At 41.5% G+C, this 27,159-nt stretch overlaps 1 protein-coding gene across 2 annotated transcripts in view; it reads left to right on the top strand.

The window, feature by feature from the left end:
* rxfp1 (relaxin family peptide receptor 1) overlaps positions 1-26,589 on the top strand; it is a 33,751-nt gene extending 7,162 nt beyond the window's left edge. The window contains exons 3-18 of one of the 2 annotated variants that reach the window (XM_061787294.1): positions 9,475-9,558; positions 10,295-10,400; positions 12,546-12,617; positions 13,363-13,434; positions 14,785-14,856; positions 14,975-15,046; positions 15,156-15,224; positions 15,953-16,024; positions 16,787-16,858; positions 16,957-17,028; positions 17,867-17,938; positions 19,067-19,138; positions 20,235-20,464; positions 21,784-22,194; positions 22,381-22,599; positions 22,855-26,589. In XM_061787294.1, the coding sequence (XP_061643278.1) occupies positions 9,475-9,558; positions 10,295-10,400; positions 12,546-12,617; positions 13,363-13,434; positions 14,785-14,856; positions 14,975-15,046; positions 15,156-15,224; positions 15,953-16,024; positions 16,787-16,858; positions 16,957-17,028; positions 17,867-17,938; positions 19,067-19,138; positions 20,235-20,464; positions 21,784-22,194; positions 22,381-22,599; positions 22,855-23,153 (2,066 nt within the window). In that variant the 3' untranslated portion in view covers positions 23,154-26,589. The remainder of the gene's footprint in view (positions 1-9,474; positions 9,559-10,294; positions 10,401-12,545; positions 12,618-13,362; positions 13,435-14,784; positions 14,857-14,974; positions 15,047-15,155; positions 15,225-15,952; positions 16,025-16,786; positions 16,859-16,956; positions 17,029-17,866; positions 17,939-19,066; positions 19,139-20,234; positions 20,465-21,783; positions 22,195-22,380; positions 22,600-22,854) is intronic. The other variant, XM_061787295.1, reaches the window with a different exon arrangement.
* The last annotated feature ends 570 nt before the right edge of the window (positions 26,590-27,159 follow it).

The raw sequence follows: 27,159 nt of genomic DNA, 5'->3' as shown, positions 1-27,159 counted from the left end.
AAACTAATTGTTGCAAAAAATAACGACGTCATTGGTTACAGGCGCATATCTAAGATTCTGAACGTTCCAGTGAGCACAGTTGAGGCCATAATACGTACGTGGAAAGCCAATCATACCACCATAAATTTGCCTCCATCAGTTGCTCCTCGCAAGATTTCTGACAGAGGAGTGCAAAGAATAATCAGAAGAGTTGTCCAAGAGCCAAGGACCACCTGTGGAGAGCTTCAACAAGATCTGAAATTAGCAGGTACTGCTGTCACAAGGAAAACAGTGAGTAATGCACTCTGCCGCCATGGCCTGTATGCACGCTCACAACGCAAGACCCCATTGCTGGAAAAAAAAAAAAAGGATGTCAAAGCTCGGAGGATAAATAAAGCTGCTGGAATGGCCCAGCCAATCACCGAAGTTGAAACCAATCAAAAATCTATGGAAAGAACTGAAACTCAAGGTCCATAAATGAAGCCCACGGAATCTTCAAGATTTGAAGACTGCTTGTGTGGAGGAATGGGCCAAAATCACACCAGAACAATGCATGCGACTAGTTTCTCCATACAGGAGGCGTCTTGAACGTGTCATTGCAAACAAAGGCTTTTGTGCAAAGTATTAAATAAATACCATTTGGTGTGTTCAATACTTTCCCCCTGTTTCATTTCACATTATTGCACAAAACATAATTTATGATCTTATTTGTTCTACTTTCTTTGCATGTATGGATTACTTGGGTTGTCCCCAACATCTGAAATTCTCAGGTCAATAGCACCTTTGGAAATATATTTAATGAGAAGTATGGTGAAGTGTTAAATACTTATTCTAATATTCCATTCCCACCAAGACACAGGTCCGATGCGGCCATTTTAGTCTCGTTTTTAAACTCAATAATCTAACCCCACAGTGTTGAAAATTCAGCCCCAAAAAACTGTCTCTCCTAGCAACATGAAAATTGGTAGGCATGTCAGTCATGAGTAGACCCACAAAAAAAGTCATGCCTGGAAAGACACAGAAGGTCTGCTACACAGTTATATCTAGCAGTGTCTACAAATAACTACAGTTCAATTGAGGTGTTGTGTCACTAAAACAGACAAATATCTGGATGACACACCACAACAAAACTGAGATAATTGTTTTTGGCAATAAAAACAAAAAAGAGGATTGCTGTTAGCAAATACCTGGAGTCACTCTCTTTAAAAACCAACTGTCATATCAAATCAATTACGTACTAAAACTGCCTTCTACCATCTGAAGAACATATCCAGAGTGAAGGCTTGCATGTGTCAAGCAGACCAGGAGAAGCTCATCCATGCTTTTATCTCAGGTAGACTTGACTATTGTAATGGTCTTCTGACTGGACTCCCTAAAACAAAGCATTAAACAGCTGCAGCTCATTCAGAATGATGCAGCTCGGGTTCTGACCAGAACAAAGAGGTCAGAGCATATTACTCCAGTTCTTAAGTATTTACACTGGCTTCCAGTCAGCTTTAGAATAGATTTAAAAGTTCTGCTACTGGTCTATAAATCACTAAACGGTTTAAGTCCTGAATACATGAATGAAATGCTAATGGAATATAAACCCAGTAGGGCTATGAGATCGACAGACTCAGGTCAAATAGTGGAGCACAGAGTCCAAAGCAAACATGGTGAAGCAGCATTTAGCTATTATGCTGCACACAAATGGAATAAGTTGCCAACAGAAGTGACGTCAGCCCCAAGTGTGAATCTTTTTAAGTCCAGGTTAAAAACTCTTCTTTTTCCCCATGCTTTTTAGAGCATTTCCACTTTTAAATATTTCTTGCACTCTCCATCCATCCATCCATCCATCCATCCATTGTCTTCCGCTTATCCGAGGTCGGGTCTCGGGGGCAGCAGCCTCAGCAGGGAAGCCCAGACTTCCCTCTCCCCAGCCACTTCCTCGAGCTCTTCCGAGGGAATCACGAGGCGTTCCCAGGCAAGCTGAGAGACGTAGTCTCTCCAGCTTGTCCTGGGTCGTCCCTGGGGTCCCCGTGCCCGGAACACCTCACCAGGGAGGCGTACAGGAGACATCCTAAACAGATGCCCAAGCCACCTCATCTGGCCCCACCTGCTCCAAAGCGGAGGAGCAGCGGCTCTACTCTGAGCCCCTCCCGGATGACCGAGCTTCTCACCCTCTCTCTAAGGGAGAGCCCGGACACCCTGCGGAGGAAACTCATTTCGGCCGCTTGTATCCGGGATCTCGTTCTTTCGGTCACGAACCAACAGCTCGTGATCATAGATGAGGGTAGGAACGTAGATCGCCCGGTAAATCGAGAGCTTCGCCTTTCGGCTTAGCTCCTTCTTTACCACAACGGATCGATACAAAGTCCGCATCGCTGCAGACGCTGCACCGATCCGCCTGTCGATCTCCCGTTCCATTCTTCCCTCACTCGTGAACAAGACCCCAAGATACTTGAACTCCTCCAATTGGGGCAGGATCTCATCCCCGACCCGACTGAGGACCATGCACTGTAAGCTGTTTTAATTGTATTTTTATTTAATTTTTTTCTTTGTTTTTAATGTTAATAAGCTGTTGTTTTTGTTTTGTTTTTAAATGCTTTTAATCATGTAAAGCACAGTGAGTTACCTTGTGTATGAAATGCGCAATATAAATCAATTTGCTTTGCTTGTTAAACTTGCTCGTTTGGTTTGAAGCAGCCATTTCAGGCTCCTTTTGAAACTCTCAATTCAGTAACTCCACAATTTTGAAACTGTTGTTCCCAAAACAAGTTTGACTTATAAACTTTTTGGTAGGGATGTTTATCATGAGTGGACCCACAAAGAAGTCTCAAGAAGGCATGCCTGGGAAGACACAGGAAGTCTGTCATTTGTTCTGAAGCAGCCAGTGAGGTGCAATTTTGGCCGTTTCCAGGGGTCCTTCAAAACGACTTCATCAAATCGATGCAAAATCCGAACCACAAAGTATACTAGACAGATGGACAGACAATTTTAAAACCTTTCTGTTTTTGCATTGCCAGGGTATGGCAATGAATTTGATGACTTGCCAAAAAACACGAAACTGTGACAGTAACTCCATAAAGTTGAAAATTCAGCCCTCGAAACTAGTTTGACTAAACAAGAAGAAATTTGGTAGACATGTCGACTGTGCGTAGAGCTACAAAAGACGTGTCAAGAAACTATTTGCAAAAAGAAAAACTATTTTCTTGAGTTAAAACAGCGTCAGTGCAGAAAAATTAAGGTTTGGCTTTAGTGCCGAATTATTTTCATGTGTTGAACGCGCCCGCCGCGCACACACATACACACATGGCATTGAATGTCATCTCCCAAATGTGATGGATGTGTTGTTTTTTTCCACTAACCTTTACGTGTTGATGTTGACTCATGTTAGCAGGGTAGTCATATTTGCTCCCGTTATCTAAGCACAGCGTAAATCAGATCTAGAAGTTTAGATTACTCTCGGAAAAGCCATTATTTATGAAAGAAGACATCAATTCACCATTCAGCATACGTATGTGGCGGCCCTGAGGTTTCAACGTGACATTTTCCTTAAATTACCAGCTGATATTTTCACACGCCCGAGGTTGTCGGAACACTGAACTGGTGTTGGCTGCCTAAACATTTGTCTTCAGTAAGCTCTATATGAAGTAAATCAGACAGACAGGAATAACTGTCTTTGATGTTTACATAAACATGCATGTTATGTTTGTTATGTTGAAGGCTATTGTGTCTTTAATAGTTACAAAAACTAGTATTTAACGTTAATTGAAGAAGGTGACTACAAAGCATGTCCATTTAGTCTTCTATTGAAGACTAAATGCTATTGGCTGTTTTTATGTCTATCAAAGACAGTTTAGAATGCAATGACGCAGGAAAACCTACTTTGGTTTCATTGAAGGCTCGGAACTGTCTTTGATGTTCACAAAAACGTGTTGATATATCTTTTGTTAAGTTCAAAGACAATTTAGTCTCCAAAAAGTGTCATAGTCAAGACTATAGTGTAGGAGTCAACCTTTGAAGCCAAGTCAACGAGTCTTTGATATTTTAAATATATAGGCTCAGTTCATTGAAGGCCTAAAGGCGGTCGCGCGGCCCACAACGCCCGCATTGCATCACGTGACCGACGATTGTCATCTCTCGTGATTAGTCCGTTTTAGTCACATGCTGTGATGACGTACTCAGCGTGCCCCTCGGTTCTACATACCATCTACGCCGCCGCCACCTTCTCGATCGATTTTGCAGCATAATTAAACGTATCATCTGGTCATCTAGGTCCATTTGTTCTAGCAGACGCTGTTCCACGGTTGCCATTGTTGTTGCTTTGTTCCTTGTTACTGAAAGGAAAGTAAAAACCGGAAATGGCCAAAGAAGGTGGAAACTCCACCTTGTGGTGTCCTGTCCAATACCAGCCGTAGCGACACCCCCGACTTGGAGGAGAGCTGCAGCACACTTTCAGAACAGCGCGCGTGGGTTGCGCTCGAGTATAAAGGCAAACTACGCGCGGGACAGCCGCAGCGACGTCAGCGCAGTCGCCGTCCGCGCGAGTATCAAGAAGCCTTCGGATGACAACCGCTCCTTCCGATCTGGAATGTGCCTGCTGCGAAACTTCCGTGTTGACCGCTCAGCCGCGAAATCTACAGAGTATAAACATGAACATTCGCCATCAGGCGTTCTAACATCGTGCGGCCCCTCGGCACTTCACCTGGGGATTTTTAAAAAAGATGGCAAAGGTGGAATGTATGTCGAAGCAGCACCAGTTTCATCTGATTATCCGCAGAGGGGAACGATCAGATAGCAGCAGCTTGGGCAGGTGGTTGGAGAGGATGCTATGAATCTTTCATCTCCAATCATTTTGATCGCTTCCAAATGTTCCAGTTCAGAAAGGGGAACATTGCTGCTTCCTCATGCTCATTTTTCTCTCCCAAGACTTAGACAGATGGGTCTCTGTAGTCGAATGATTCCGTGCGTGTGCACGCTTGTGTGTGTCTGAAACGAGTTTTTGTGCACTTGACAAAACCTGCAATCCATGCTTCAGGAGCTGAGGTTAAAATTGGAAATTTGAAGAAAAATAACATAGCTCATCAATCAGATGCTGATATGAAACGGTCCCAAGGTGCGCAGTCTCATTGAAACTTTTCAAGATGGCCTGTCTTCTGAATGAATAATAAAAATGATGAAGACTTTAAAAACAGGCACGCCTGCATTCCAAACGCTTCCCGTGTGTCAGGGGTACTAACTTGTTTTTAATGTGTTCTTCCAGCGACAGATCGAGGTTGAGTGGTGTTGCTTTATCGGTGGTCTGATCCATCTCAGTTGGGGGATTAATGGGGTCTAAATTTGACCTGGATCATCAAAAAATACTTTGACAGAACGGGGATTGCAGAGAAAACCCATAAAGCCTGGAGGAGACTCTAAATTGGCTTTTATGTTTACAAAAAGATATACATACTTTGAAGAGTCTAAATTATCTTACGTGTTGCCCAAAATGTGTTTGTAATTGAAGACTTTAGTGTCTTTGATGTTTTACAAAATATACAGTGGGCTTGTTGAAGTTGGGGTGACTGAAGAGTCTTAATTGTTTTGTTGTTTCCAAAAACATGTATGTTACTTTAATTGAAGACTGTCGTGTCTTTGATTTTGGCAACGTTGGGTTCATCAAAGTCTGAACGTTGTCTTTCAGCTTTACAACATATGTTGGCTTCATAGCTTCTGGATTGTTCTGGTGCTTCCCCCAAAAAAATATGTGACTTGAATTGAAGACGCAGTGTCGTTGATGTTGGCAACGTTGGGTTCTTTGAAGTCCCAATGAAACTCTTAAGTTGGCTGAAGTCTTTGAGGTTTACCAAGACATATGTTGGGTTCTAGAAGATTCTAAATTGTTTTGGTATTGCAAGTAACAAGGTTGAAAATCAATGCTAATAGCTTTTGCTCAGGTACATGCTAGCTGTGTTAGCTGCTTGCTAACTAGTCAAGAACAAAATGTCTTTTTTTGTTGGGATGAGTAAAAGGGTTGAGTTTGTTTCGAGTGACACACTCCGTTACAGTTGAAAATATTGAAGACATTTGAAAAAGATAACAGAGCACTTACCTTAGGCAGGGCTACATATTGGTCGCGTTTTGCACATAAAATTCGAGACGGTGTGAGTTCAATTTTCCATCTGTATGTGCGACCAGTAAATTTGCCATTTTGAAAATGTTGTAATATTTTTTGTTGCTGACAAACTTCTGCTCCACATTTCATCCCAGTTGTTGGCAATAATATACGCAAATGAGCTGGTTTGCCAACCGATATTAATCTCAAAAGAAGGCGACAACCACCAAAGAAGAAGACGTTCGTGTGTGAGAGAAGGGGGAAATGAGCACTGATTGTCAAAGACCACTATCAGTGCTTACTTTCTCCCCAGTAAACCTAGTGTGCTCGAGGAGACAAATCTTAAGGAGTCAGACTCATTTTGTGGGAAACGGTTGTTGCGAAGAACGTATGGAATTATTTTTTTTTTTTTAAGTAGCTGCACGAGTTCACCTGGCCGAAGTACTTCACGGAAAGGAATTTGATGAACTCCAAATTCTGCTGCCGATAGCCACATCGTGTGGGTGCCACTGCACACACAGAGGCAAAAGCCAGGACTTGAACCGCCAACCTCAGAACTGGGAGACGGCTTTTCTCACCACTGGCCCACCTTGCTGCCTATTTAAAAAAAAATGTCTGTGATAAAATAAAATGTTTTAACAATTACATGGAAGAGCCAAAAAGCTGATTTTTAAACGTATTGTGCCTGTTATATTGGATATGTAATTTGGTCTTCAAGAGGAAAAAAAGCCATTTCAGAGAATTCCATATTTACTGACATTATACTGATTTCATCTCAATTTACTCAGAAATCGATGTACTCAACTGGGCCTCTTTCGTTGAATACAAAGTTATTATTATATCTACATGTCGGTGGCGCGTACCAAACAGCATTGTGGAAAGCCAGCCAAACAAATCCATTAGTTCAGGAGCCGCTGTTGATCCAGCTGCTTTACATCTCCTTCGGCAAAGAATTTTGAAGTTGGGGGGGGGGGGGGGGAAATCAATTAGAGAAGAAATACAAACGTAACAAACCTTTAAGGAATGTCGATAAGGGCAACCGCATAGGGTATGTAATTAAAGCCTCGCAACATACAGTACATCATAATCTTTCAAGAAAATAACTTTGTGATCGCTGCTCTTTTGATGTTTCTTCATGGCTGTACCTTTTAATCCCGCCTGCATTTAACACAGTCACGAGCAAGCCATTGTGTTTTCGCAGCACTTCGCCTGCGCCGTCTATCAATATGGAAATGAAGATGGGCTCCGTGGCTATCACGTCGCCGCAAATCATGAAACTGCGGTAGGGAGTACATGGGAACGTTCCTTCTGAGATGCTATCAGAAAAGCAGCACAGCGGGACTCATAGGACTTTGTGAACCTTTTTAACATTTTGCAAATTCGCATGCTGCTAAATCTGCCGTCGCTTGTACAGTGAACCCCCGCATATTCGTGGTTTGCTTTTCAAATTATTATTTGTTTTCATTTTAGCCCCACTTGCTCACTCGTGTTTTTCTATTATTTCATGCTCATTTCATTTGGGCACTCACTTTCTTGTTTTATTTTCTTTCCATGGTTAGAAATAAATTTTAAATAAAAAGACCACATACATGCACACACAAAAAAAACATAAACAGAAAAGACAACTGTACCTGTACTCACTGCAAGATAACCAACGTGACCTGATGGTGGCCGGATGTTGTTTGTACTGTATAAGTTTGCTCAAATTTTTGCCTGCAACACGAGGCAAATAATTGTTTCTTGGCGCCATATTGCCACAAGATGGTATCGAACAAATAATATAATTGCTTTGCTATCTTGGTGCCAAGGAACTATGTTGAAGTGAGTTGAGGAGCTTCATTTAGACAACAGTAATGCTTTGCAGTCATCTTGTGGCCGCTTGCCGCGTAGAAACCTCAGAGGTACTTTGACTTACAAGTACCTTGTGAATTGTTTTAGTCAAGAACTGTTCCTCAGTTTTTTTTGTTGTTTTTTTTTTGCTTTGTGTTTTGAGCAAAGATTAGACCTACAAGTAAGCTTCAGGCAATCCCCCAGGCAGTGAATGTCACAGCACCCGACCACCATCAGTTCATAATACACTGGTGCCTAGAGACACAAAAAATTAGAATAATAATATTTTCTTGGAAACAAGTACATCTATTTTTGGGGTAAGGTTTCTTTTTCTGTTTTGTAGAGATACGATGGACTGCAGTGTTCATCGGTGACTCTTACAGTAACAGTGTGTGTTGTTTTGTTCATTGGCAGAACAGAGACCAGCTGCTCGCACAGATAGGTACCACCAAAGATAAACAGCGCTTGAGCTGCAGAAGACAGCTGCTGCGCTGCATTAAGACATTTGTACTTTGTGTATCATCAGCAATTCACACCTCGCTGTTAAAAAGAAAAGAAGATATTGTGCCGCGTGGGGGAATCGCTTGAGGAGGATGCGTTGCTGTCGTCACAATTATCACCTTTGACTGCATTTTCGTACCGCTTTACTTTGTTATTTTTAATCGTTTTAAATTGGTGTTGTTTCTATTCATGTACAGTTAATTTGTTGCAGCTTTTGGTGATGGGGAATCGAGCGCCCAGAGTTACAATGTTCATGCAATTACTACTGTACTGAACTCCAGTATATGCGTGTTTCTGATTAAAGCATGGTAGATTGCAAACAAAACAGCAAAAACACCATCTTTATCCCTTTTTACACTATTTCAAGCTTAAGTAGTGGCTTGAGATATTTATACTTCTTCACCACGCCAGACCGATACTAAGTCTGCATCACGGCAGGCGCTGCACCGATCCGCCTGTCAATCTCCTGCTCCATTCTTCCCTCACTCGTGAGTGAACAAGACCCCGAGATACTTGAACTCGTCCACTTGGGGCAGGATCTCTTCCCCGAGCCGGAGAGGGCACGCCACCGTTTTCTGACTGAGTACCGTGGCCTCAGATTTGGAGGTGCTGATTTTCATCCCAGCCACATGACACTCGGGTTGCGAGCTGCTCCAGCGGGAGTCGAAGGTCACGGCTTGATGAAGCCATCGGAACCACATCATCGGTAAAAAGCGGGCAAGCGAGGACGCTGGAGCAAGACAATTATGGATTTATGGGATGCACAAACACACCGGTCCGTATTTCCAATCCGCTCTGCGCGGTATCGTGTCGTCAACGTCACTTCCGTAACTACAACCCCGGCGTCTCGATTTCGGGTATGTTCGGGGAGTGCTCAATACGCGTAATAAAAACCACATTTTTAGCTAAACTATAGTTGACACCGTGCTGGAAGTGATGTGCATGTATTACATTTTAACTGACCCCACAACATCTTTGTCCTCTGACCTTTAAAGTGCTTCAAGACTTAATTTAGTAAGTGGTTTTAAACATCAAAGAGCATTTTGAGTCTTCACAAAACCGATGGAATGTTTCTCGTCTTTTCTCAGGAGATAACAACGGATGGCCGCACCTCTTCGACAAATACTTTGGAATGCCGAGCCACAACGCTGGGACAAAGTCCATCATGTGCTGTGGGTTTTTTATTTCTATGATTCGATTGAATTATCTGTTGACGTTGCAGTGAGTCAAACGAGGCATTAATAACCATCCTGTTGAGGGCGATGCGAACGTTGACACGTGGTTCTGTTGACGCATCGTGATGTTTGCGTGCTATTCATTTTGAGAAAGCAAACTTATAGCTTGTCATTTATGGAGACGCACTGCTGAAGATTATATGCGCTGTTTCAAATATGACTTTCTTTCCTTGATAAACTTTAACGTTAGAACATTACGACTTTATCTTGGAAAATACAACCTTATTCTCTTAAGATTACAACATTTTATTCCGATGAAATACGTCTTTCTTGTAAAGATTACAACAATGTTCTTCTTTGTAAGAAAAATATGACTTTATTCTCATAACATTAATCATTACGTAAAATATAAATAAAAATCATCCTTCAATGCGTTGACTTTATAGTGACCACAATTGGCTCACGTGGCAACACTGACTGCTTTTGGAAACCAGCTCCTCTCTGTTCGCAATCACGTTGTGCACGTCAACTTGCGACGATGGCTAAATAGATATTGAATTAAATGCAACGGAATTTGGTTGAGTTCCTTTCTATTCAACAGGTCGCAAATATTGAGATTGTAATGTGCAATAATTGTACTGAAACGCAAGCGGCATGTGTCTGAGCACATTTAACGGTGTGGACCACGATTATCACACTCCAATTCAACTCAAATGACTCCCTGTGATCGCAGTGCTGGGCCTCATTCCAGAGCCGTGCCAGTGCCGGGACTTGGAGCTGGACTGTGACGGAGCGCAACTCGGCGACGTGCCGCCGGTGGCTGCGAACGTCACGATGATGTGAGTCGGGAGGGGTCACCGCTAATCACTTCGAAGACAACGGCGTGCATTGTGCGGAAAGAGACGGACCGACGTGTGCATGAACGGCGACTGACGAGGAAACAATCACTGGTGCTGCGCTTAATGACTGACATACTTTATAGACCACAGGGGTCAAACTCAAGGCCCGGGGGCCAGATCTGTCCCGCCACATCATTTTATGTGGCCCGCTAAAGCAAATCATATACGTCTACGTCTTGTTTCTTTGTAAAAGCTGTACCATGATTGCAACTTGCACAAAGAATGCTAATAAGCAACGGAACGGGGAAAAAAATACAGTGAATAAGTGAGGGTTTCTGCAAATACCAGAGGACAGGTTCCCCCCAAATATTTGCAAATGTTGAACAGTGAATATGCGTATATGCATATGTAATAATACCATGAGGCCTTTGTACATTGAAATGGTTTCCAGTCATAACGGCCCTCTGAGGGAAACAATAACTACGGTTTAGCCAACGACAAGATGGAGTTTGACACCCTCTATTCCGATTAAAATGCTCCATATAAACACCTCAATTGGAATAAACAGGCGGAATAAGAATGGATTTCCATTCGGTTTCACAGGGGTGGTGGAATATTCCTTTTGCCAAACCGATCAGAAGTCAATTTTTGTCATAAAAAACCGTGAATTGGAATGGTGCCGTGCTGTGCGCTGTCTGCGCATGCTCTGCTCATGTAAATGTGCGACGATGTCGTCGTCGACGCATGGCGGCTTTTGAACTTTGCGTCCATAACAGTCCGGATGCTTCTTTTCTTCTTTGACCTGGAGGACACGATGTCCTCAAATTTGAAATGTGGACTCGTCGGACCACAGAACACATTTCCACTTTGCATGAGTCCATCTTAGATGAGCTCGGGCCCAGAGAAGCCGGCGGCGTTTCTGGCTGTTGTTGATAAATGGCTTTTGCTTTGCATAGGAGAGTTTCAAGTTGCACTTACGGATGTCGCGCCGAACTGTATTTACTGACATTGGTTTTCTGAAGTGTTCCTGAGCCCACGCGGTGATATCCTTTACAAATTGATGTCGGTTTTTGATTCAGTGCCGCCTGAGGGATGGAAGGTCACGGGCATTCAATGTTGGTTTTCGGCCTTGCCGCTTACATGCTGGGATTTCTCCAGATTCTCTGAACCTTTTGATGATATTATGGACCGTAGATGATGAAATTCCTAAATTCCTTGCAATAGTACGTTGAGGAACATTGTCCTTAAACTGTTCGACAATTTTCCCACGCACTTGTTCACAATGAGGTGAACCTCGCCCCATCTTTGCTTGTGAATGACTGAGCAATTCAGGGACGCTCCTTTTCTCCCCAATCATGGCACCCACCTGTTCCCAATGAGCCTGTTCACCTGTGGGATGTTCCAAGCAGGTGTTTGATGAGCATTCCTCAACTTTCGCACTCTTTTTTGCCACCCGTCGCAGCTTTTTTGGAACGTGTTGCAGCCATAAAATTCTAAGTTAATGATTATTTGCTAAAAACATTCAAGTTCATCAGTTTGAACATTAAATATCTTGTCTTTGTAGTGTATTCAATTCAATATAGGTTGAACACAATTTTCAAATCATTGTATTCTGCTTTTATTTGTCCCAACTTCCTTGGAATTGGGGTTGTACTTGTAACCTGTTTTGAGCAAGCTGTTGATAAATGACGTGACATTTACGTCGAAGTGCGCAGCTCGCACGGCTGTTGTGATTAAATGTAGGAATAGATCACGTCCCGTCATGTAGACAGTTGACCAGAGATCTTCAATCAGAATGAATTCAATTGGAATGACAAAAACGACTGTATAGAGTCTCTGTTGCCAACGCGCAATGAAAGAATACACTTAAACTCATAAACTCAAAAATCGGAACGCCCAGGAAAAAGAGAACATGTGGTCATCCCGTAATATGACTCTTTTGATATGAAAAACTCACCGGATAGTGAAAAAGAGCTTTTTCCTGATCCAACAAGTTTACCTTTGACCAATGAGATATTCTGCTTTGCTTTTGATAAAATCTCCTTCAAGTACATGTCAGTAGTCATGAGATTCAAGATGACGTACTGTCTTTGAGATGAGACTATCACAGTGTGTATGTATTGTGTGTCTGTCTCACACTGTCAGGTCCTTGCAGAGGAACCATCTGCAGAGGCTGAAGGCAAACACCTTCTTCGTGTACCAGAGCCTGCAGAAACTGTGAGTCTCTCGTTTGATTCGCGTTTGCATTGTGCAGAGGCGCGTTGTAAAGAAAGAGTACCACAGATGGATTATTTGCCTTGAGGATGTTGATGGAAAAGTACAGAGAAGGTCAGAAGGAGCTACATTGTGTCTTTGTAGATCTAGAAGCCTATGACAGAGAGGAACTGTGGTACTGCATGCGGAAGTCTGGAGTGGCTGAGAAGTATGTTAGAATAATACAGGACATGTACGAGGGCAGCAGAACAGCGGTGAGGTGTGCTGTCGGTGTGACGGAGGAATTTAAGGTGGAGGTGGGACTGCATCAGGGATCAGCCCTGAGCCCCTTCCTGTTTGCACTGGTGATGGATAGGCTGACAGATGAGGTTAGACTGGAATCCCCCGGACCATGATGTTTGCAGATGACATTGTGATCTGCAGTGAAGACATGAGTGCAGAGGCGGATGCAGGAGATAGGCTTCCATGGAAAAGGATGACGCGCTGTGGCGACCCCTAAAGGGGCAAGCCCGTAGGAAAAGAAGAAGATTGTCGGATTGTCACCACACTTCAAAGCCATCAATGGTGTGAACAGCGAGCACTGGGAAGTGATTTTATAAAGGCTCTCAGGGTTGTCCTTGTGTGCGTTCAGTGATTTTAAAAAAAGCTTTCATTCCTCAGTCTCACAAAGCCGGCACCAGCCACCAGGCGGTGCTTTGTGCTACTTCACTACAAGTATATTGTTACGCTTTTGTGTGTGTACGTATAGGTACCTGCAGCACAACGAGATCGCAGAAGTGAGTCCGACCGCTTTCAGAGGACTGTACAATCTCACCAGGCTGTAAGTTCCAAGCGTCACATTAAAACACAATTTCGGGCACATTGTTAGGCATTATAAAGTTTAGATAAGAATCAGCCCCGGACGCCGGTTCCACCGATGTAGAGAAAATTGGGTGCATGTGACAATCATAACAAGATGCACACAAAAAAAAGTCTCAAGGACCCATGTCTGAAATGGAACATAAAGTCAGCGATGTTGGTTTGAAGCCGCCGTTATCGACGAATTCCAGGGCTCTTCCGTTGATGAACTCCTACTGGAGAATTCATCCAAAATAAACCAAAATCAAAAGTATCCTACCTGGATGGATGGGCTTTCTTCACCTATGCCGTCTTGTGGAGGCGCAGCACGGCGTCAAAGGTTTGATGATAATTAGCCCCCAATACCAGTTTATACCAGTTTCACCAATCGACATTAAATGGTGTGGACGTCTATCTTCAAAACACGCAGGGAAAAGTCTCAAGACCCATGCCTGAAATTAAACAGCAAGACATCCATTTTGGTTTGAAACGACCATTTCTGGCAAAGTCCATGACTTTGATGAAATCAGAAATTTGGCCATTCTTTCAATGAATGAGGTGTGGGCGGGGGGGGGGGGGGTCCCAATAAGTCAGAAACTTATATACACTTGCAAACATGAAAGTCCTGAATATGACCCACCAAAACTCCTCTGGAAATTTCCTGTAAAGTTTGACAAAATCAATCCCCGACGCCAGTCTCAGAAATTTGAGTGGACATCGTGTTTTGAAATATTAGCCCCTGATCACTGATTGACACGTAATTCAGCGGATATGTCTATAATAACAGGACGGATGAAAAAGTCTCAAGGACCCATGCCAAAATTGAACAGGAAGACTCCTACCAGTATTTTGGTTTGAAGCAGACGTTTTGGGCTCCTACTTTGGAATTTGCCTGAAACTTGCCTCAACCCAATTTTTTTCATGCAAATGTACTGAAAATAACCCTCAACCCAAAACTCACTCGGGAGCACCCCATGGTACAAAATAAAAACTGCTGAAAATGGCCCATTCATCTTCTATTTCTGTTTTGGATTAATTTTCTGTATTTGATATGTGGCTACACTGCTTTTAAGAGAGAGAAAAACGTTGCATATAAGTGTGTTTTTTCAATGTAATTAAAAGATTAGAACCAATGGTTTTGTCTCACATAATAAATGATGGCCAGCAAAAACAAAACAAAGGCTTTTTATGCCTTTTTTTGTTTTTATTTTTTTGCAACATTGTGGCACTGCAATTATCCATGCGAAAAGCTCAGAGACGCATAATTATATATATATAAATCAATTCCATTTAGAATATGTTGTGATTTTTTTTTTTTTTTTTTTTTTTGTAGATACCTGAACTACAACAGGATTTCTGTGCTGATGCCCGGTGTGTTCAGGGACCTTCACAAGCTGGAGTGGTTGTATGTCTGTTTACTACTGAATAACACATAACATAACAACACAATAACATTCCCTTGCTGTAAACACATTTTGTCCTGACACACTCAGCAATACAATCATAAAATGTGTATGTTGTAGGATCTTGGAGAATAATAACATCCATCACATCTCCCCCAAAGCCTTCTCAGGGCTCAACTCGCTGGTCTTGCTGTAAGTGTTTTTTTTTTATTTATTTATTTTTTATTTGTTCTCTTCTGCCCTTGAAATCTTCATTTTGTATGTCCTGTTTGTATGTGTGTGTGTCCACTTTGATTGACAGGGCTTTGTTGAACAACACTCTGACAAAGCTGGATGACATCTGTCGCGAGATGGCCAGACTCAACTGGCTGTAAGTACAGAATGTCCTGACACATGTCACAAGTTGGGTGGAAAATTGACTTTTTCCACTACGCCACAACACAACCACAAAACGCACTCAACTGAATCCCCAGAAAATCAAAACAAAATCAGATATAGTGGATGCAGGTTCTGGAGGAAGCCGTGAGGTCAATGGCATCGTCACTGGAATCCCTCAAAAATCAAAACCGACTTAGATGAATGGAGACTATGGATAAAGCTGCAGTATACGGTTGTCCACAGAGTCAGTTGAATCCCTCGAAATCAAAAACTGAGCCAGGATAATGCATGCGGCGGATAAAGCTATGTACCTGTTCGTATTGCGAGTCCAAAAGCGACTAAAATCCAAATGATTGCATACCAATGCAGGTTCTGGACAAAAGTATGCAGCCGGCGATACCATTAGTTAAACCCCTCAAAATAAAAATAAAAATAAAAGCAGGGTATGGATAAAGCTATGGGGTCGTCCACGTAGTCATTTAAATGAATGGACAAAATCTGGCTAAAGCTATGCGCCTGTCCATATAGTCAATCAAAACCCCACGAAAATAAAAACTAAAGCTGCATATTTGGCGCCTGTGATGAATCAAAATTCTAAAGTGTGATTAATCTGATTCAAAAAATTAATTGATTGACAGCCCTAATATATATATATATATAAATGTATACACACACACACACACACACAGTGTATTAAATCTATCTATGACATTCTTTCAGGGATTTGGAGGGTAATCAGATCGAGACCTTGGAGAATGTGTCGTTCAACTCGTGCAGTATGCTGACAGTTTTGTATGTAATCCCACTTTCATGTACATCATTAGTGCACATTTATACACCTGAATATGAATTCATGCGTGAAAGTACACATTTACTACACTGGAGTATTATATTAATAATACGCATGTACATTACTGGACATTTACACAACATGCACCACAGGTACATTAGAGTTTTTCTCAATTGCTAAAGCACATTTCTCACATTGTTCACAATAGACATGCATTTTGCAAAACAAAACAAACATCCCCTTTTTTGTGTTCGGCACTGTTTCGTCACACTGTAAACATGTACATCATGAAAAAAGCCATTTCTTGTTCATGTTGTTGTTGTTCAACACACGTTTTGAGTTGCTGTATTTATGTTGAGGCACCGGCGCTTTAATTGCGCTTCACTTTTGCCACCTCTGCTGATCAATATATCAATATGGTTATATTGATAAGTGCATCGGAGTGCAAAATGTGTTTTATGTAGTGGGTGGAAATATGGTCGCAAGTGGTGTCTAACTTGCTGCAAGTTCTACCAAAAGAGCGCTTCATTCAACAGGTGGGTTCAGGACACGGAGCATTTGGTTAAGACAATAAGATTTGTCTTTTAGCAAATGAGAAATACTGTAAAGTGTGTGTATTAGTTTACATGTTTATGACATTTTTTTTTTCCCCCCTTATCCTCTCGTTTTGTTGGGACTGTTTGTAATTTATATTTTTCTCTTTGTAAGTATTTTTTTATTAAATCATTCTACATTTTATTGCGTGATTTATGTATTTTCCCCAGGGTTCTACAGCGCAACCGGATCAGCCACATACACGAGCAAGCCTTCTCCGTCCTCCAAAAGCTTGGAGAGTTGTGAGTCTTTCACTTATAGTTATCATAGTAAGAAAACATAGAGTATATGATTATTTTTGTATTATTGATTGCTTCTCATGGAATTTTCTTGAACACAGAGATCTCTCCAGCAACAGACTGATGGAAATCCCGCCTAATCTCTTTGCACATCTAGGAGATTTGCTCCAACTGTGGGTTATATTTATTTATACATTTTTAAAAATTGAACCTGTTCACTTTAAAAATGATGCTCTCATAACACATAATCTGTGTAAGTCCAATGCCTGCGTAGTATAGTGTTGGCGCGGCCCCCACAGCCCCCAACCGGTTTCACCTAGCAGGATGAAATTTGGTAGACATGTCTAATATGAGAAGACCCACAATAAAGGCCCAAGAAACCACACCCACAAAGACACAGAAAGTCTGGCATTTTGGTTTTGACCAAAAAGACAGGAAATCCACCATTTTGGTCCACCTTTTAGGAGCGGCCATCTTGGGCTCCGTTTTGCATTTCGTGGCATCTGTCATAGACAAAGTCGGTCGGCCGAGAGATTTTTTTGCAGTTGTTAGAAAATTTGAAGCACTAATAATAGCAAGGTAGCCTAATAGCATAATTGCCTCAATCATTTCTGAGCAGCTTTGTAAAACGAGTGAAAATTATTCCATTTTTTTTTTTCCCCCATTGTTATTATTCTAATGATATTGTGACAGTAATTATGCCATTAGGCATAGAACATTAATAAATTGTGATGGATTCGAGTTTTCGTTTTTGCGTGCGAAATCAAAGTTTGATGATTCGCTGTAATGACAAAACTCTCGTGACTAAACCACAACAATTTAATTTGAAATTCTGAATTTCTGCCATTTGGTTTGGTTTCAATGCAGGATTAGGCTCTGTGGAAATTAAGTCCAAAAACAACTGAATCACTACTCTGTGTGAAATATAAAATACATGTTGTAAAGAAACAAAGGGAACATCCCCATTTGCCTCACTGGTGACCCTTTTTCATTCCTTTTGTACTTTTGTAGAAACATTTCATACAATCGCATCAGAGAGTTGCAGGTGGACCACTTTGACAAACTGCATAAACTGAAGTCATTGTGAGTATGCGATATGCGTTGTGCTTTGTCTATCCAGGACACACACACACACGCTACATGCATAACCTGTGTCATATTTGTGATTTGTGAGTTTTCACTTCCGTGTTCTCCTTGAGTGGATAATTTCACTGAAAGTAGGTTTACGGAACTGTTTTTATTGTGTCGTGTGTAAAGCGGCACACGCACTGTAACGACAAAAGTAATGGGACGCGTGGCCATTCCACCAGTTTCCGCTCTGATAGGAATACTTGAGCTTCAATTAAGATTGATTGATTAATTGGCTGAAGTGGCGTCATTGGTGTGTCTCAATACTTTTGTCCACCAAACGTTCCTTGTCAGTGTGCTATGGTAACAATCTGACATAAAATGGCTGCGGTAGCTGCGTTCCAATTGAAATACAGGCAGCCTTTCATGGCTTTTATATTATTTTATTTGTTTTGTCTGTAATTAAACAAAGTAGTTTTTGTGTTAATTAACTGTATATACAATTCATCATTTTTGTAAATTCAATTTTGAATTAAATTTCCGATTATTTTTGTTTTTTAAATTAATTTGCGGTATTTTTATAACATAATTGAATAAAATGGCTGTTATTTAATGACTGTATAGAATTTATATTTTACATTGATTATAGATTTTAATATATTAGAACTAATTGCAAATTATTTAATGTACTTATATAAACTACTTATATTTGTTATAGTTTACTGTTTTTATTTCATCCATGAATTTAAAGTGTTATTATAATTATGATAAAAAATTATAGTCAACATAAGTAGACTTTTTATTCACATTATTTTATGATGCAATTTATTTCAGAAATTAAATGTATTTAAAGTAATATTTTAACTACATGACAATTATTTAATATAACATATAATTGTATTTTTTTTATTACATCAACGATTTTTATGAGTAAAATTGTATAGAATTTATATCTCCGTACCACTCACTCGGGTCGCGGGCATCCTGGCGCCTATCTCAGATGCCTACATGTTTTTTATTTTTTACGTTTTTAGTAATTTGACATTTTATACTTTTACTCTTTCTTAGTTTTGGTTCCAAGTTAATGTTTGTGGTCACGTCTTGTTGTAATGTCCGTTCCCCGTGGGTCTTTGTGTTCTCCAGGAGCATCGAGGGCATCGAAATTGCCAACATCCAACGACGGATGTTCGAGCCGCTTAAATACCTGACCCACATGTGAGTACGACACCGTCGCTCCATCGTATCCCGCCGTTCGTAATACTCGTCCCTCCCGCCGGATTATCTCGGCTTTTACTTGGGAAGTAGAATGATATCACACCTGTTCGATTTTTCCACCAATTGGGAAACTAGGAAAACCATGTAATCCACACAGTGGCATTATTATATTGGGAGGAAAAAGTTTTTTCCCAAAGGACCCTGCACCCGTGACTTTGCAGGTAAGCTGGACCAAGATCCAGACCCACTTCCAAGCCACGGTCAGTCCAAGGTAGCCAATAGCGAAGCAGAGCAGCGGTTTTAACACAGATTAGCGTGACTACTAATTGACCAGTATGAAGTGCTGCCTCCACGGACGAAAATATAACCCGTGTTTTTACAGTCTTCATGTATGCGGTTCAAAGTTGCCGTTTTTAGACGTAACAAGTCATCATGGTATGGAAAGCCGTGGGCGTGTTGGCACGCTCCGCAGTAGCGGAGTCTGGGGTGCGCTGTGGAGTTTTTAGCAACTTGGTGGGAATGTTTGAATGTCATTATCATTGTTTCATGTTGTAATGTGTAAATAAATAATAATAATTTAAAAATGGGCCAATTTTTGCTGATTTGAAAAGGGCTAACATCGGCCGACTAAATGGGCCGGCCGATTAATTTATGGGCGGGCCTTAAAACATAAAGTTATTGATATTGATGTGTGTGTAGAATGACGATGTAGTGATTCATATGACCTGGAAGTCGAGTCGGGTTCCGAGGGGGAAGATTGTTTTGGGAAGTGTTTTTATAAAAATGTATGTCCCCTGCATGTGTCTGTTACTTAGTCTGATCCTTTCCTGATGGAGACGATCTCATTAACTGAACTCTCGGGCCTCCTTATTGGTCTTTGTGTTCTTTTTGTGATCTTTCAAATCACCAGCTGCTGAAAAACGAATTGAAATGCCAGCGCTTTCCGGCACAATTTATACGGTCTATCTCTCAGCGTCTAATCACAGGAAGTGAATCGACTGCCGCGAGCTGAAGCTGCCTTAACCTTTTGAATGACCTTTGCTATTGCAATGAATTACAACACTTGTGTGCATGTGCGTGTGTGCGCATTTGGCAGCTACTTCAAAAAGTTCCAGTACTGCGGCTACGCGCCTCACGTGCGCAGCTGCAAACCCAACACGGACGGCATCTCGTCGTTCGAGGACCTGCTGGCCAACATCGTGCTGAGGGTCTTCGTCTGGGTGGTCTCGGCCACCACCTGCTTCGGCAACATCTTCGTCATCTGCATGCGCTCGTACATACGCTCGGAGAACAAGCTGCACGCCATGTGCATAATTTCCCTCTGCTGTGAGTCGGCCTATCGGTTATGAGTGTGATAATATGTCTGTTATGTCAGGAATCAGGAAGGTAGATGTTTATTTGACCATAAATAGACAGACAGACAGACAGACAGACAGACAGACAGATAGATAGACTAGTAACTTAGGTACTTTACTGATTACTTGATTACTTGACTGGTTTTGAGGGATTTCATTTTTGGGTAAATTAGTACTAGAAACCAGTACTACGACTCATATTATAACATTCTACTAGTCATATGTAATGTTGGGCTGTAGTGGAAAAAAATGTCAATATTAAGACAACCTTTCTACTCGTGCACCCAGGTCATTCTACCAGTACACCCTAGCCATTCTACTAGTGCGCAGAATTCTAGCACAGTAGTTGAAGGCAGTAGTGGAAAAGGCATCACTAGTCCAACATAGTCATTCTATTAGTGCACCTATTAGAGGCTTCGGTACCTGGCAAGTGGAGTTTCCCCCAAGCATGTGAGTGCCATGAACATCCATTTGTAAAATATGTCACACTTTAAAAGTGAAATTAACTCCCGTAACGGATACGGAAGTTAGATGTCACCAGTGAGACGTGAGCACCGCTGACGTGCACGCCACTTTTCAAACACGCTAAAGGACCTTTTTTTTAAATTATTAATCTGTATGAAATAAATCCAATAAAAGTAATTTAATCAGATAACTGTGCTTATGACTGAACGCATGTTTGGAGGTCCGTCAACAGAAAAGCTCTTGTGGGTGCCGTTGCATAGTTTAGCGGTGCCCTGCAACCAGCTTGCACCAAAGACCGTGGACGAGCCATAGTGCGTAAATGGCGAGAAGGTGCGCAAATGACAGAATTAAGTGGATGGCACAATGGGCGCAGTCAGAAAAGATTTCACAGCGAACGGCCACGTCGATTGCGTTGCTCCGCCTGGAGTGCGTAGCTTGCGTGAGGGTGCATTAGCGACAGTACTACGACAGTCCACGGGAGAATGAGCACAGCAAAGCGCACAGCTGCACGCTTTTCTGACTTAACGCACAAGGGAGAATATGTGCGGAAATATCTTTCAGTCGTGGAAGGCAGTAGCAGAAATAAAATGTCACTGTAAGACTGAGTCGTTCTTCTCCTGCACCCTAGTCATTCAACTAGTGTGCAGAATTGTCTTTCTCGTGAGGACAAAGAATGCACTAGTAACTGTAACTTGTACTATTAAATAAATAATCAAACGACTTTTTCTTTTTAATAAATTATTCTACCACAACTACTACGAATACTACCACTACTGCGTATGTTGACTATTACTAGTAAATAATCGTTCCACGTTCCCTGCTCAGGCGCAGATGGGTTGATGGGCATCTACCTGTTCATGATCGGGGTGTACGACCTGAAGTTCCGCGGCGAGTACAACCGTCACGCCCAAGCCTGGATGGACAGCGGCCAGTGTCAGGTGGTCGGCTCCCTGGCCATGCTGTCCACCGAGGTGTCGGTCCTGCTGCTCACCTACCTGACTCTGGAGAAGTACATCTGCATCGTGTACCCCTTCCGCTACCTGACGCCGGGTTGGCGCCGTACCGTGACGATGCTCCTGGGCATCTGGGTGTTCGGCTTCATGGTGGCCTTCCTGCCCCTGGCCTGCAAGGGGCTATTCCGGAACTTCTACGGTACCAACGGCGTGTGCTTCCCGCTGCACTCGGAGCAGCCCGAGACGCTCTGGACGCACATATACTCCATCGCCATCTTTCTGGGTGAGCGGAGTTGGGGTTAGGGTTTTAAGCGTTAATGTTAGGATTAATTGATGATTTTTTCGGAGTTTCGGTTTTCCTTCCCCATTTTCGGTTTTCGGTTTCGATATTTCGGTGCATCACTAGTGTCAAGGGTTACTATCTGTCTCTACTCCCCCCCCCCCCCCCCCCCCCCACCCACCCGCACAGGTCTAAACCTAGTTGCATTCCTGATCATCGTACTGTCGTACGCCAGCATGTTCTACAACATCCAGCGCACGGGAACGCAGACCACCAAGTACAGCAACCACATCAAGAAGGAGGTGACCATCGCCAAACGCTTCTTCTCCATTGTCATCACAGACTCACTCTGCTGGATCCCCATTTTCGTCCTCAAGATCCTGTCCCTGCTGCAGGTGGAGATTCCCGGTATAGTACGCCGCACGCTTTGTCTGCCATACTCTTACACTCTGGTCCTCTAGGTGGCGCTAATTTGCATTAAAACAGGAGGGAGCTCTTTTTTTTTTACAATGCAAGCGGAGTGTTTTAATTTCAGCGACGTGCTATGGTAAAAGTCTCCTGAAAAGCAAAGTGCATTAAAACCACATGATGTAATGTTTAAGTCCACATTTATTTTCCCTAATTAGCTTTTCCTCGCATCTCCTTCTTCTTCCCCCCCCACAGGCACAATTACCTCATGGGTGGTGATATTCATCCTGCCCATCAACAGCGCCCTCAACCCCATCCTTTACACGCTGACCACCCGTCCCTTCAGGGAGACCCTGATGCAGGTGTGGGCCAACTATAGGCAGCGGACGCCGGCGGTGGCCACCCACCCCATCCATCAGCCCTCGCTCACCTGGCAGGAAATGTGGCCCCTGCAGGACTCCAGCCCGGCAGCGGGGGGCCGTCGAGACGCGACCGACGCACCCCCCGCTAAGCTCGTCAACCTGGCGGAAAATAACACCGGCGTCCCCGTGTGAACCTACCGGCGGTGGTGCGACTGTTCCGTGCTAAACTGGAATGTCGGTGGAGTGCAGACCTCTGCTGAGGTTGAACAATCCTGTACGTGTGGTGGGGTGATATCATTCCACTCCAGTCCTGTAGGTGGCGACATCACAAAGTGGATGCTTGACGCCTGCTGGTTTCTTGGCTCCAATGTAAGTGGACTGTAACAGTGACAAATGATCCATAACGCAAATCCTACACTGCATTGCTACAACTTTGCTGACTTTGTGTCTTATTTCCTGTTGGAAAAAAAACACAGCTTAGCTGGCCAGTGTGAAGCTATAAATTAGCATTAAAAAATTGGAATGTTGGAAAACAGACATCTGTATCTGTATATAAGGCACTTAATGATACCACACTAGAAGTGGAAAAATCCTCAAATTACAAGAAAAACATAGCATCCGCACAAAAAAGTCCGAATGTTTGATTACTGACATCTGCACGGTTACATTGAGCGACTCTTTACAATATGACACTGTATTGCTTATTTCTTCTTGAAAAAAAGCTGTCTTAATGACTTGCGTGAAAGCGGCTTACATTGGAAGCCAGCAAATGTGCAAATCGACATCATTCTAGCGTTGGAAACAATAGGAAACACGAAAGCTCATAAAACAAATCCCACGCATGCTCCAACATTGCCGACTGTCGACCGATGCGGCAGTCCGTCGGCTTGGTGTGTCGCGCCTTAACATCTCTGACAAGGACGACAAAAAACAAATAAAGGTGAAAATACGTATTGATAATAGTACACGCTGAAACTGGTGATTGGCACAGAATGATTTTCAATGCACAAGGAAAACAAAATCTAAAGTCTAGAGTGTTTGGATTCATAAAGAAATGGACAAGTTATACTGAGCAGCTTTGAAATACTGTACCGGTTCAGCAACAAATCTCGGCTTTCATGCCACAAGAAAACAAAGTGATGTGTTTGATGAGTTAAAGGCGGCAACAAGCAGGAGCATGCTAACAGGACTAGCAGACAACAAAACAATTGTTCTCTGCTCTCTATTCTACCTCTGGAATGCAAACACTAAGGCTATGTTCACACTTTTGCAGGTCAAGTCAAAAAAAATTCTTCCAACGTGACGTACATCGTGATTTGTTTTTTCCTGTCAGTGTGTACGGTACAAATCTACATTTTTCAAATCTGACACAGACCTCTTTCATATGGGGATATAAATTGGATATGTATCCGATGCGAGTGGTTACGCTCATCCGTCCGTCCACATTATAAGTCGCGTTTGTTTTTGTAATGTGAGTGATGACGTAAAAAAAATCGGATTTAACAAAAAAAAAATCCGAATTGGGCATCGTGCCCTGCAGTGTGAACGTAGACTAAGCTGAAGTAGTAGATATTTTGAGTACAGGTAAATACAGGTATATATTCACAATGACCACTTTAGATACAGTTTATTTATTTATTTATTTATTTATCTATTTATTATTTAAATTGCTACACGTAAAGCAGTTTATGTTTACCCGTGGACATTTTCGGTGTACGAAAGACACAAACGTAACAGGACGGTTAAGATCATTACAAAATAAAAGTATTTTAACATCCTCAACTGTCATACAAGCACACAAAGAAGTTAAAGACTGTCTAATACAACTAAAATAAAGTAAGACTACTCACCCAAACATTGACATTTGGTATGCTCGCATGTGGGAAGACCCACGTCACTGCCTGCAGGATTTCCAGGTAAAACGACTTGTTTGCTCGTCGACCTGATGAGCAATTAAAGTTGAATGAAATTACTTCTGCCAGGGTTCATCCACATAATGGTGGATTAAAGCCCCCCGGCAAATTGCATTTCGACTATGACTGATTTTTACGTTCACTGTTAATTTGTTCCATTTTTTTTTTTTTTTGCCCTTTTTTGAATTCATGCAGCAGCTACCTCGACTTGTTTATAAATGCTTCAACGGCAGCTTTGAAGGCATTCAGAAAGTGACATTTAAAAAAAGAAAAGGAAGAAAAGGGAGTCTTTCCAATACACTCCATATTAAACCCCGGTCCAAAGTGATCAACATAACTTGTTCAAATGAAAATGAAATGAGAAATCATATTTTGGTGACTCGCTATGTTGCTATGTCAAACTTTCAGGGATTGTGTCATGTCATAATGGCAGAGCAAAACTACCTCTAATTTTATTTTATTTAAATTAGTATCCAAAAATTCAATAACAATAATTGCAATTTTATGAGTGACCCCGAGAATGGTTCATTTTTTTTCGTAATAATAACATTAAGTACTGTTGTATACGTTTTGATTAAATGAAATACATTTAATTACATTATTCCGTTTTCATTGTGAAATATAAAATACATTATTAAAATAAAATCCTTTATCCAACATTATTAATTAAAACATCTTACAAGTAAGACCAAAATAGGTACATTTTGTACTAATTTAACTAACTACCAATGGATTTTTAAAACTGAATTGATTATGTTTTCAATCCCTGAGAAAAATAAAATAAAAAAATATTTTTTAAAAAACACCCCCTCAGCAAATAATTACATAGTTTTAAAAATAGTTACATTTTATACTAATATTAAACAAATTGTGACTATTTTTTATTTTAATTTAATTTATTATACAGTACTCCGGCTATATTGTGGTTCACCTTTCACATTCCCGCTATATCATTATTAGAGTTGTTACTTTATTTTTCTATACTGTTTGTACAATATTTTTGTGTTATCAGTTGATATATATGTGTGTTTAAATGTGTTTGTATTGTTTTAAAAGTGTGTTTAAAGACCTTTAAAAAAAGATGAAGTGCCGTAAATGCTATAAAAACATGCCTAGGGTGTATTTTTGTATCGCGGATTTCACATATTGCTGGGGCGGTCTGGAACGAAACCCCAGCGATGGAGGGGGGGATTACCAGCTACTGTTACCATTTTCCATCCCAGATGAAACATTTTTGAAATAACATTTCAAAAAATTGAATTATACTCCCAACAGAATATTTTTTTTTTTCAATAAACCTATTTTGAGTATTCCCCATATACGGTTAATTTTCTACAAATTCCACTGTATTGCATGTGTAAATGAAATTTTAAGACAATTTTGTGGGATTTTGCATTTCCCAGCTGGTCTGGGATTTGACATTGGACACTTGTACACAGCATCATTCTACACCAGTCAGGACATTTAGACGCTTGATTCTCAGCATAGAGTGTTTGTATGAATTCCTATGGAAATCATTTTCCTCCCCAGACTTTGTAAATATAAACATTTGTTGCTGCTGTTCTCTCACGTAAGAGTATCCTCATTTCACTGTTCGTGCCTGTATGCCAGTTCTTAACTCAGTGTTAGTGTTGTTGATGGAAGAAGGTGTTTTTTAATGTGTGCCATGTCTTCAGTTATGTCTAGAATGTGACAAATTAAAAAGACTAAAAATGTGTCTTCATTTTTTGATCTACATGAACCCATCTTGGGCTTTGTGGAACACATTTTCTCGGCTTCAGTCACCAAAAGACTCACTTAATGGTCGGGGAGGCCCGTTTACAAATTATGCAAATTATTTACCGTGCCCGAGGTTGCGGTTGTCATTTTATTTCTACCTCCTGACATAATTAACCTATGGCTCAATGACCATGTTAACTATGACTGAATTTCCACCGTGTCAATTTTTTTAATCAAGTTGCCTGTTGAAATCTAAATTACTGCCTCCGTTCCGGCTCCCTTCTAAGCAGTTCACCTCACACAACATCTTTTCCACTGACATTTCACACATTCAAACTAGTAAAGTAGTTGAGAGTAGAAAGAAGAGAAGGCTAAAAAAAAATCATTCAAGTCATTTAGTCTTGTTTTCTCAGTCGGTCTGCCTTGGTCCAATGATAAGGTTTTTTTTGTTTGTTTTTTTAACGGTGGTGCCATCGAAGAATTTTTCACCTTTTGCCACTCATGTAGGTGTGACAGACGTCCTGAAACTAGTTCATTCCTCAACATTTTAAAAAATATATATATTT

This window comes from Phyllopteryx taeniolatus, chromosome 10, assembly GCF_024500385.1.
Source record: "Phyllopteryx taeniolatus isolate TA_2022b chromosome 10, UOR_Ptae_1.2, whole genome shotgun sequence".
NCBI lineage: Eukaryota > Metazoa > Chordata > Actinopteri > Syngnathiformes > Syngnathidae > Phyllopteryx > Phyllopteryx taeniolatus.
Note: the sequence above shows the minus strand (reverse complement) of the source record. Positions and strands in the feature narration are given on the sequence as shown.